Raw genomic sequence first — 12955 nt, forward strand, 5'->3', positions numbered from 1 at the left:
GGCATAGAAAACTTTTTTTGAAAAGATTTTTGTGTAAGTTTATTTGAAACTTAGTTTTTAATATTTGTTATTGAATAAAAGTTTACTTTTACATATAAGATTTGCCTAAAAGATTTCTATGAAAGGATAAATATGCCAAAAAAAAATTTATTTGATAAAAATTTTTGATTTTGTTTCTATTTCATTTAAGTTTTTTTAAATTTTTTGAAAAGTATTTTTTTTTTTTTATGTAGCCAATTTGGAAATACCTTGATCTTTTTCCAAAAGAGGAGAAAAAATTTTATGAAAGCTGCTGCAAGTCGTTCTATTATGCAGTATTTTTTATTTGGGAGTATTACTTAGTCAACATCAAATACCCAGAACTTCGTTACAGATTGGCTTCACATTGGGAAGGTGAATTAATTTTAAATAATCTTGTTAATGTAGTTGGTACACACACTGTAGTGTAATAATGTAGTTGGTACACACACTGTAGCAACACTCCCTTTATATATATATATATATATATATATATATATATATATATATATATATATATATATATATATATATATATATATATATATATATATATATATATATATATATATATATATATATATATATATATATATATATATATATATATTTATATATGCTTATATATATTTATATATGTTTATATATACTTGTATATGTTTATAAATGTTTATATATATTTATATATGTTTATATATGTTTACATATATTTATATATGTTTGTATAAATTTATATATGTTTGTATAAATTTATATATTTATTTATATTTATATATATTTATATATGTTTATATATATTTATATACGTTTATATATATTTATATATGTTTATATATATACATATATATATATATACATATATATATATATATATATATATATATATATATATATATATATATATATATATATATATATATATATTATCTTGCCTAATTATTGCTATAAAAAGAAATTTATATAAAGGCAGCTGGTTTTGCTTACAATTTATAAAAAGGTGATGGAATGGCATACTGCTGCATCTAGCCTAGCTTTGAGCACTGAATATATATTTTGGCAGGCGACATTAGTGATTAGCATTTTTGTGGGCTTTTTTGATGTTTAGTTAAAAAAGCTCATAGAGAAAATATAATGATTATGATAATTAGCTACATTTTATTCTGCAGGCTTGTGGGAGTTTCTATATATAAAAAGTTCCTGCTTCTAACGATAGCTTTATTAGTTCTTGAAGAAAAATCTGAAGAAAAAAAAATTGAAGATTTTTTTCAGCCATTTTTTCTAGAGATTATATTGAAGATTCAAGCTTAAAGATTTAAATAGAAAAAGTGTCTGCTTCCTGTGACCTTCTTCCATAACCTTCCAAAATTGATACTTTAAAACAGCTTTAAAAAAGTACTACAATCCAAGCCTTGCCAGGATCTGCCTGTGGTCACACGCCTTGTTCATCCACATTTCAAATAATTTTTTTAAACAACTTGACCACGTTTTTATATAGAAGCTTTTAAAGAATTTGCGACCAAGTAAAGCAAAAATGAAACTTCAGAGAATAAAAAATACTTGAAGAAAGGAAACTAATATTATAAGAAACAGAAAATCTACTAAAATAAACTAAAAAATAAATTGAAAATTAAAAAAAGTTTTTGTCAAAAAAAAAATAGTCATAAATATTTTACTGTTTTTGTTTCTTTTATTAGGACATTTGTTATTTTCCCCCAACAAAATTAATACAAGTTGACGAAAAAAGCAGATAAGAATAAACAAAAACAAAAACATTTTTTAACATACAATTTATTTTTGACTTTTTTCAGTCTATATATTAAGGAAATACTTTACTACTTGGGCTAGAAATTTAGAAAATTTTTAAATTTCTTTTTCAAATGTTTTTGCTAAACTTAAGCGTTTTTATCAATGCAGAGGAAAGTGAGAAAACTAATGGCCGTTTATTTGTGAAATTTTTTATTTTTTAACAAGTTTTTCATGTAAAAAAAAAATAAAAGGTCATAAATACTAATTTTCAAATATAAAATATTTGTTGTTTTCACTAGCCCCATTGAAATAGTCTGCGCTTTTGATGGGTTCTCCAAAATGTGCATTTAAACCTGATAGTTTACTTCCTGAGGAAGTTATTTACAATGCTCCAAAAGCTTTTGGGCTAGTGCATTGTTATTTTATTGATCTTTTTTATCAATTTTTATCTGTTGTAAAAATATGGTGTAACTTTTGTGTGAAGCATGAAAACATGATTCAAAGCAAAACTTCAACATGGGGTCAGCTAGAAATACTGTAAACGCTTTTCAGGTTCAACATTTATAATATAAAAAACGTCAGATATGATATAATAAACATAGTATAGTAAATGTCAAATAGAAAAAACATCAAATATAGCAAAAACATTTTAAAAGTTTCTCATAGTTTCTAGCGTCTCTTGTGTATATACCAAATTAGTTTCTTAATATACGAACTGATAAAAATCATGAATAAATTACATATCAAAACTTTCAATTTTTGTGAAATCCTAATAAGTTAAAATATGTTTTTTTCATCAACTTGTATCAAAACCAGTAGCTAAAAAAAACAACCACCCTAAAAAAAAGAATACATAAGTTGTATAAAATTTTATTAAAAAAATTTATTCTTTTCAATTTTCTTTTTTCATTTATTAAAATTTTCAAGTTTATTTAATTAAAATTTGATAGTTCGTTAAAATTTTGTTTCCTTTTTTTAGTATTGGTTTTTTTTCAGTGAATAAGTTTAGCTTTTTACCGCGAGTTATTGAAACCTTTTAAAAGTTAAAAGATGCAAACTGCTGTGGTTAGTGCATCTAAATAATTTGTTTCAAATGTAGACGGACAAGGCATGTGACTGCACACGCTTCCTGGGAACTCTTGATAATCTGGATCATATCAACTTAGTGCTTACTGGAAAAAGTTTTCTATCTTCGTTAACTAAACCAAAAAAATCTGCATCACCATAATTGCTAAAAAAGAATGCTTTGATGTATCTGATAGTTTTTTTAGGCCTAACAGAGTTCGAATAAAGTGATAACGTATTACGATATCTGGAAATGCTTCTCGTCTTTAATTTTTTAGCTTTTAAAAAACCGTAAAACTCTGTTTTGATCACTTAACTCAATAACTGTTATTCAAGAAAAAATATTTATATAGAACTTGAACTATGAGATGAAATCTTATTGTAAAACCATATTATTACTATTATTTTTATTATTATTAAAGATTATGATTTAAACTTTATTATTTTAATTAATTTTATAAATCATCAAATAAAACTAGAAAAATAAAGCGCAATAAAGTAGGATATAGTTATTAAAAAACAACTGCTAATTACAATAGTCTATAGGAATTTTGCAGTGATCAAATATTTTAAATAAAAGAAATCGTTCAATTAGACATAAAATACTTTTTTTATCTTATTTAAATCTTATTCAATATTTTCTTATAAGTTTAATGCTTGCAACTCTTTTGCAGTTATGTAAAATTAAAGACAGAGGAGTTAAAAAAATGAAAACTAATTTAAACTTCTTATAGTATTTTTAAAACAAAACAAAAAAGCTCTAATAACTTATTTTAAAATCCATCTTTTTTATTGTTATTTTTATTACCAATTAATTTCTAATTTAAAACATTTAAGTTTTTAAATAATCCAAACTTTCAAATTTAAACTTTTCCCCTAAACAAAAATTGGTTTCATAAAGTGCGCAAATAGCTTAAGCATAATTTTTTATTGGTTGATTTTTAAATTACCGTGCAAATTTTTCAGACCTTAAGTAATAATTATTTTTTTCTTTTAACTTTTTCTTTCAAATTTATAATTCTTATATTTACCTGGTGTTTAAAAAAGCAATAATTAGAAATATGTAAGTTTTGACTGTCATTATATTTGCAGTAGTAACTTTATTGTTTTGTTTTTTCATTAATTTTTGCATATGATAAATTGACTGTTTCATTAAAACAGTGTTTACAGTTTTTAATAAACTAAGAATTTAATGACCAGAAATATTTCTGGATATTGCAATTCGCGATCACTTAATTCGAGCCTTGCTTAAATAAATCACATTTGACAAATTTATAAATAGCATTTAGAAGTTAAAATCTCACTGAACAGTTAGTGTGAGTCCTGCTATAGTAGAATTTAAAATATATAACTCAAACTAAACTTCTTTGTTATGAAATGTATGCTGATATCAGTTTTGCTTTTACAATATTTGGTGTATATTAGTAGCTTCTACTATTAAATATATACAGCATACATACAAAACATTTATCTTTAATTAAAAGTTTTGTTAAAGCATTAAAATTTAATTCTTATTCTATACATAGTATTTTAAAAATATTTTATTTTTAATCATCTATTGGTGAATTTTCCTTAATCAGATTATTTAGGATTGCAGTCATAAAGAATGCTCATTGAAATGTTTTACTTTGTTCTTAAGGCAAAAGCATTGAGAGTGCACAAAAATCAACAAATCTAAAAACATTGAATGGCATTAAATATTGGTTATTTACATAAAAACATATATATATATATATATATATATATATATATATATATATATTATATATATATATATATATATATATATATATATATATATATATATATATATATATATAGTCCCTCAAAATCCTTAATAAGACAGGTCCCTATTATTTTTTTAAAAAATATTTTTTTAAAGTATACTATGTTGGGTCTCAAAAGAATCGAAATTATATAAAAATTTTAAAAATAATCATCATTTTATAAAAGATGTTGAGAAAAAAAATTTAAATAAAATTTTTTTGTAGAAGTTTTTTAAGGCAGTCAAATTTAAGGTAATAGTTTTTATTATAAAATGATGATTATTTTTAAAATTTTTATATTATTTCGCTTCATTTGAGACACAATATAATATACCTTTGAAAAACTTGTTTTTAGATCATAATATGAGGGAACAACAAGTTAAATAATATTTACTCTTGGTATTGCTTTGTTTTTTCTTAACAGCATGTATTTAATAGCTTTTTCATTTATAATTTATGTCTTTGACAGAATTTCAGTAGAATTCATTTTAATTGATATTAAAATATTTTATTGAAAAAGTAATCTAATTTAAGTATTAAAATGTTCCCAAATAAGACTTTGAGTAACATTTCAAGATCACATATTGAAAACTTTTAAAGTTTTACTTGCCTCTCTTTATATAGTGTATCTTAAAATGTTTTTTAATATAACGAATCGATCAAAAGTTTTGACTATGGAAAATTTATAAATGTTGTAAACTTCACATGATCATAACTTTCAAATACTAAAAGATTATCAAATAAAATTTAAAACCTGTTAAGTTTAACATATTTTCCTAAAAAAAAAATTTATCAACTTGTTGCCCTTGTGTTCATGGCAAAACATTTTAAGGCATTTTTGTTTCCAGGTTTTAATCACAGCAATTTTTTGCAAAACATTTTTATTTGACATAAGCATGAACATACTTAAGTTTGGAGTTTGGACAATACCTTAAAAACAATATGTGAATCATCAAAAAAATCCTGCCTATGCTTCTAAAGGGCAGTTAATGCTTCTTTGCCATTATGAAGCCAACTTACCAAGGAGAAGTGAAACTCAATATAAAACTCGAAATCTTCTGTGTGCTACTATCAGAAAAACACTCAGTCCTGGTCTACAAAACAGGGTAATGTCACAAATTGGCCATTAGGTTGTAATTAACTTTTTTTCTTTTTAATTATAACCCTCTACAAGGCCAAGAAGGCTACTACAGTAGAGGAGGCTACTTTTTTATGGTTATAACCCTCTCTCAACTCTATAACTCCGAAACATGAACCTCGACAAACAAGGCCACTGCATGGAGAAACAAGTTGAGCACAGTACTACCAGGGACGTGGTAGGGATCGAACTCAGAACTTCTTGCTCATGAGGCAAGCGCTCTACCACTACACCAGTACTGCGTAGTGTTAGAGCGAAACTTTGTTTGCAATTGTATTTAGCCCTTCCTTGATGTCATTCATAAATAAAAGAAGCGGCATTATATAAAACCTGCTGCTAGTTAATAATAGGCTAATAATAGAATGTTAATTTTTAATCTTTTTTAAAACTTATAGTTATAAAAACTTTAGTTATATTTAATTCTCCAGGAAAAAAATTTGGACTTGGTCAAAAAAAGTACTTAACTAATAATTTTAAGAACAGTTACTGGTCTAACATATTTTAAAGTTGCTTTTTTAACCATTTTAACAGTGTCATTAATAAAGGCAATTAAATCTTTTACCCTCCCCTGAGTAGCAACTATTCACACACACAAAAGAACCAACATTTTTAAAAATTAATTTTTATATGACAAATAATTGAAAAAGTTACTATTCCAAGTATGCTTTTATGAAATTTGTGGCTATGAACATAATCATTTTTAGTGTAACTATTCATTCAAATTCAATAAATATCTTTTTCATTTTTGAACAGAGAAATTTTGACTATTATTTTATTCTTCTTGAGTTTATAGATACTTGTAGTTATTCTTTTGGATATAAAATGTTGATACTACCATTTATTCTTGTTGTGATATGAAACCAACACTCTATGGTTGCTTGGAGGGAGCATTTGAGCTTAAAAAGGATCTCACTTTTGCTACAGCATGGGGCTCCCAGTGGCTGGTGAACTTTAATACAGATAAAACCCAATTTTTTTCAGCCAATCGTTATCGCAATAATCTAGATCTTCCTATATTTATGAAAGGTGATGTGTTCGATGAGTCATCTACTCTTCATCTTCTAGGATTAACTCTTACTTCCGATCTTTCTTGGAAACCACATATCCAATCAGTTGCAAAATTAGCATCTGCTAAGGTTGCATCTCTTTATCAAGCTCGACACTTTCTTACTTCCGATTCTATTCTCTATCTCTATAAATCTCAAATCCGACCTTGTTTGGAATACTGTTGCCATATCTGGGGCAGTTCTTCTAATGATGCGCTTTCTCTTTTAGACAAGGTGCAAAAACGCATTGTAAACATAGTTGGTCCTGCTCTTGCAGCCAACCTCCAACCATTATCACATCATCGTAATGTTGCTTCTCTTTTTCTTTTCTCTTTCTCGTATTACTCGTCATTCAATTAAGTCTCATCCTTTTTCTGTGACTGTTCCTAAGTGCTCCAAAAACTCTTATTCTTCTATTTTTTTTCCTCGAACACCAGTTCTTTGGAATTCACTTCCTTCATCTTGCTTTCCTGATTCATATAATTTGCAATCCTTTAAGTTGTCCGTCAATCATTATTTTGCTCTACAATCTTCATCTTTTCTCTTCCAGTAACTTCCAACTTTAATTAGTTTAAGTGGTTGCTTGCAGCTTTGTTGGAAGCGAAGATGTTTAAAAAAAAAAAATCGATTTGTGCTAAGACTACAAATTTTAAACTATTTCAAACAAAATTTCATTTGCTATTAATTGTGAATCAATTTTTTTTACTAAACCAGTATTTTTATGGCAAAATATAAATTAAACTATGTAAATATTTCTAAAACTTTTTGTAAATATTCCAAAAATTAATTATCTTTTGCTATCATAACCAAAAGCTGCAAATTCTACTACAAAATGTGTTGAGTATGTAACCACTTAGTTAAAAGTTAATACTTTTTATCTCTATTGAAATTTCAATCGATAATAAATCAATTTAATTTATAAAAGAGCTATTGTAAATTTAGTTCGTATAAAATGCTAAAACATGATTGCATAATTCATTGCCAAGAAATTTAGATAATTTTCTAGTCGATTGTTAAAGAAAACTTACCTGCGTTGCCATTAGCTAGCTGTTGTGTCTAGTAGACATAGCTAGCTGTTGTGTCTAGTAAACAAGCTAGCTGTTGTGTCTAGTAGACATAGAGTTTGTTGTGAATTATCTAGAAGCATAACAAGGTTAATTAATAATTCATCTGTGTGCATATCAGGGCATATAAATTTGTCATTGACTAAGATAGCTATGCTTTTTTCGAGAAGATTTAAAGATGGTTCAGTATTTTTTATTCTTAAATTCAAAGAAATATTGCAATGATTTAATTTTGTATGCCTTGCAAAGCCTCATTGAGATTTGCATTTCTTAGCGCAAATTGCACAAGAAAATGTATTTTTTTACTGTTTCACTAAACAACTTAAACCCTAAGGATTCTACATTTTTAATTAAATTTTTGTCTTCAAAAAGAATACCAGTTTACAAAGAAACAATTTTACATCAAATGAAGCATTAATATCTTAATGCGTTTTAACATTTTGTGCACTCTGTTCCTGACCGCATGATTGTTTTTAAGTGTTTTTAACATTAAAATATTAAAAAGCGAATATATATATAAAGCGAATATTAAAAAAAATTACAATATTACAGCCTGAGTGACCGAACTATCTATTTCTTATGACTAAGGTTACACTGAAATGTTTTCAGTATGTAGCCATGTCTGAGAAACAGTCGTCAGCATTGTTCAAGCATCATAACTTTTTCTTGAAAAACTGTTAAAAAGTAGTTGGCCAAAACTTTTTAAACACTATTTTAGTATATATTTAGAATGCTTTTTAATTAAAGTAATTATTATATAAATATGATTTTGTTTCACATTTTAGGATTTTATCAGGAAATGGAAATTCCAGAACCTATAAAATATCTTTATTTGATACAAAGTGGTTATTACATACATTCAAGTTTTGCAACTGTGTTTATGGATGTTTGGAAGAAAGATTCTATTGCAATGCTTTATCATCATATTCTCGCTCTGACACTTATACTTTTTTCATACTCAGTGAGGTAAATAGTTTTATTCTTTCATTTCAAAGGAAAGTGCTTTTTGAATTGTTATTAAACAATGTATTAAAAAAAATTTTTTTTTTTGTGTCATATAGATACCACTGCATAGGCTTAATTGTTTTGTATCTACATGATCCATCTGATGTTATCCTTGAAGCAACAAAACTTGGTGTTTGTATAAATAAGAAGAAAAAAAATCGTATATTTGAAGCAATTAATAATTTTGGATTTGTTTTTTTTATTTTAGTATGGTATGTTGTATATTTCTATTTTGGTTACATATTTTTTCTTTAAGAACAGTAAATTATTTTAAGGTGCATTAAACATTTTTTTTATTGGGTCGATGAAAAAGTTATGAGCAATTTTTCTTAAAATTCCTGGAAAGTTTTAGAAGCTTTGAAAAGTATTCGTGGTTTTAGCATATATATGGTGTGAAATGGCTTATTAGTTCAACTAAAATTTCTGCATTGCAATTTCTATATTAACTAGGTGCTGAACTTGGATGCATTCATGGTGCTATAGAATACCACTTGTACAAATTAGGATCTTCAAACTTGGTGTTTGGATACTACACAAACTGAATTCTAGGTCAGCAAGTGGACACCTGCACAAATCTCTTGTCTTTGTGCTGCACCTTTACTGGTTAGACCAAGTCATTATTAGAGTTGAGAAGTAAATACTCTATGTAAACCACACAAGGGTGTTCCAGTGGCTAGGGTTGGAACAACCACCAAAACCAATTCCAAATATCAACCTGCATACCAAAAAGTTGTTGTTTTTGGTTTAGTGGAGCATGCACATTATTATGTACTGGGAATAGTTTCGACCAAATACCACAATTATGGCAGCAACATGTTATGCTCAGCTCAACACTAAGTCTTTTAAAAAATGCTCAAGACACAAAGTTTACATCCTCCATGTTAATGTCTGCTCTCGCATTTCCAAACTGAAGTAGGAAAATTTAGAGTTTAGCTGAGAATTGTTGTCTCATTTTCCCTATCAGCCCAAACTCCAACAGATTATTATTTCTTCAGATCACTAAGCAACAGCTTGTGCAATGAAAAATTCAAAATAAAAATTCACAATCTAAAGAGCTCTACATCAATGGCATTTGTTCTTTGTATAAGGATTGGCAAGAGGTTATAGACATTAGTTGTGTGCATATATTAATAAAGATCAGTTATAGAATTAAAAAAATTTTTTTAGATAAATTTTTTATTAAAGTGTTTATTACTTTTAAGCCAATTTTTTAGGTTCAATAGAAATATTTTTAGATACAGCAAGAATATATTTAGGTAAAGATATTAGCAATATTTTTAGCTACAGAAATAATTTTAGATACAATAGGAATATATTTAAGTACAGTAGCAATTTTTTTTAGGTATGGAAAAAATATCTTTAGCTACAGTAAAAATATTTTTAGATACAGTAGAAATATATTTAGGTACAGTAGAAAAATTTTTAGGTATGATAGAAACAACTTTAGGAACTGTAGATATATGTTAAGGTATAATTAAAAAAATTTCATCACCTGCAATATATGGTTATTTATATTTCAGGATTTATTTTCGATTGTATCTCTATCCTCAAATTGTGTTATTTTCTACTGCTTACATTTCTGTAAATACTATATCACATAACAAGTTCTACATACCTTTTAATGCCATGTTGATTTTGCTTTATGCTTTGAATCTCTGGTGGTTTAATATGATAATGGGACTTGCATATCGGATTGCTACTGGAAAATTGAAAGAGTTAGACGATACAAGAGAATATGACAATACATGTAAACCTCAACTTGACTCCAAAAAAAATTTGAATAATGGAATGAAATTTGTTAAAGGTAAGATAAAAATTTATAGGAAAAGAAAATGTTTTGGTAATTACTCTCATGGTTGACTTACTTGCAAGTTGTACTTGTCTTTAAAAATTCAAAAAATAGATTTTAACCATAAAAAGTTCTTTATGAAATTTCTTATTCAAAAAACTGTTTTTATTAACCCTTTTTTATTCAAAAAAGGGGTTTTCCATAAATTACGCCACAGAATTGTAACTTGTCACAACATCGTAACTCCTTAGTATCCCAAACGAGTCCCAAACGAGTCGTCACAAAACCACTAACCCCTCCCCTTCTCCCCAAGAGCGTGACGTAATTTATGGACAACCCCTAAGGTTTATTAGAAAATCGTTTTACAAATTACAAAATTTTTTATTTATGAACTGCCTTACAAAATGTTTTTAACTGTTTCTACAGTTCAAATGTTCTTTAACGAGTTAATGTTGTGTATCCTATTTATACATTAATTTTCATGTCTGGCAACCATTGGCAATCATTAGTTTGACCATCAAAGTACTTTAAGATTATTTTTAAAGTATAACATTTAAACTGCATAAAAAAGTTTTAATTTGCGTATATTTTAGATCATCTAAAAAACGGTCATGGCACGCGCAACAGAAGTTCGTGATCTTTAAAGCCTTACAACATCTTTTTATTCATTGTGTAAAGTTTATTCCAAATTTTATTTCTTTGTTTTAGTTTTGAGAAAAATTTTTCTTTTTTAGCAAAGTAAATTAAAGTAAAAAAATGTTTATGAAACATGAGGTTTTTATCAGCCATGCTGGTTTTGGCGATAAATCTTCTGTTTTTGTATATCTGGATTAATTTTTGTTGGATTTTTATGACAATTTATATTTTTCTTGAACTCAAACAAAAAGATAAAAAAGCATTTGGAATTCTCTATTTTATTTTTTATATGATATATTTGAAAATATTTTTCTGTTTTGGAGAGGTGCTATCGTGTTTTTCAATTTTAATGTATATTAAAACCATTTGTTTGTACTTTACATGTATGTAACACATGTAATCTCCATATGTACTTCATAATTGTTTGTTGTCTTGTCTATTATATTAAATTTATGTATTTAAGTAAACATGAACATTGTTTCACATTTGTATAAATATTCATATATTTGTATAAATATTCAGCTCAGTATTCATCGAGCTGTCTTGACACAGTTCTCTGTATGCATTGGATGTAACTTAACTTACAATATAGGTAGGCACTATGGGGGCTGGTTCTCTCAATATGCGTTGCCAATAAAACGTTAAGTTATATCTACGCATAAAGGGATTTGTGTCAATAATGATATTGTGAATTTTCTTAGAATTGTTGGTCTTTATCTCAATAAGTATCGATGAAAAAATAATAATGACGATTTAATAGATTATTTAAGGAGTCCTTCTGTTATTTCTGACGGCGGGTCTTTCAGTCTCAGAAGGCTTCTCGTCTAATAAGATAAATATAATTTTCTTGGTTTCTAAAATGTATTTATTGAGATAAAGCTCAACTGTTTCGAAGAATTTGAGTTTTTTAATTAAAGAAATTTGAAATACTATTTTTTCACGTTTTATCGAGTTCGGTTCAATAAGATGCTTTATTTTGCTGTTTGTTAGAAATCTTTATTTTTTTTTCCTATTTTTAACTTTTTGGATTATTCTGTATATTTACGACTTTTCAGTCATTTTTAATTTTTATTATGTTCAGATTGTTGACTTACGTTGACTTATAGATTATATCGTTTTGATTCTTATTGTTTAAGTTTTTAAAGGATTTTATTTTTGAAAGGAGTTTTTTTCGCTTAAATTTGAGAAATGCATTTTTTGTTATTTAAAATGAAGTTTTTAAAGAAATAGTATTACAAAGTTTCTTTTGGAAAATAAATACAGGCAAAAACTGTGTTTAGTCTTTGTAATTTTAATGATCTTGTTTTGTTATAAAAAATTTTCTTTCTAAGAGTAGAAAGATGTGGCTTCCTAAATTTCATACGTAAGAGTCACATTTCTTCTTTTAGAATTTGTATTTTTGTATCGAGTGTTTATAATAAATACGGTTGATTTATAATTGAAATAAAGATATCATATTTAAAAAATAGAAATTTTATATAGAAGTATTTATAGAAATATTTATTTTAATTGCTACAGAATGTGCTTCGAAAGTCCTGAGTAAAATATTTTAAATAAAAATCAAACTATTATAAATAGGTAACAATACATTACAGTAAAACTAATACTAATAAATAGCTGCATTAAAATGTCTTAAATGTCTTATAAATAGCTGTATTAAAATGATGCAACAATGCTTATAC

At 26.2% G+C, this 12955-nt stretch overlaps 1 protein-coding gene across 1 annotated transcript in view; it reads left to right on the forward strand.

Moving 5' to 3' along the window:
• Positions 1-12739, forward strand: part of LOC100198819 (ceramide synthase 1) — a 25404-nt gene extending 12665 nt beyond the window's left edge. The window contains exons 2-6 of the mRNA XM_065793586.1: positions 234-393; positions 8629-8809; positions 8905-9060; positions 10369-10652; positions 11231-12739. Of these exons, the coding sequence (XP_065649658.1) occupies positions 234-393; positions 8629-8809; positions 8905-9060; positions 10369-10652; positions 11231-11274 (825 nt within the window). The 3' untranslated portion in view covers positions 11275-12739. The remainder of the gene's footprint in view (positions 1-233; positions 394-8628; positions 8810-8904; positions 9061-10368; positions 10653-11230) is intronic.
• The last annotated feature ends 216 nt before the right edge of the window (positions 12740-12955 follow it).

The sequence above is a fragment of the Hydra vulgaris genome, chromosome 03 (genome assembly GCF_038396675.1).
Source record: "Hydra vulgaris chromosome 03, alternate assembly HydraT2T_AEP".
Taxonomy (NCBI): domain Eukaryota; kingdom Metazoa; phylum Cnidaria; class Hydrozoa; order Anthoathecata; family Hydridae; genus Hydra; species Hydra vulgaris.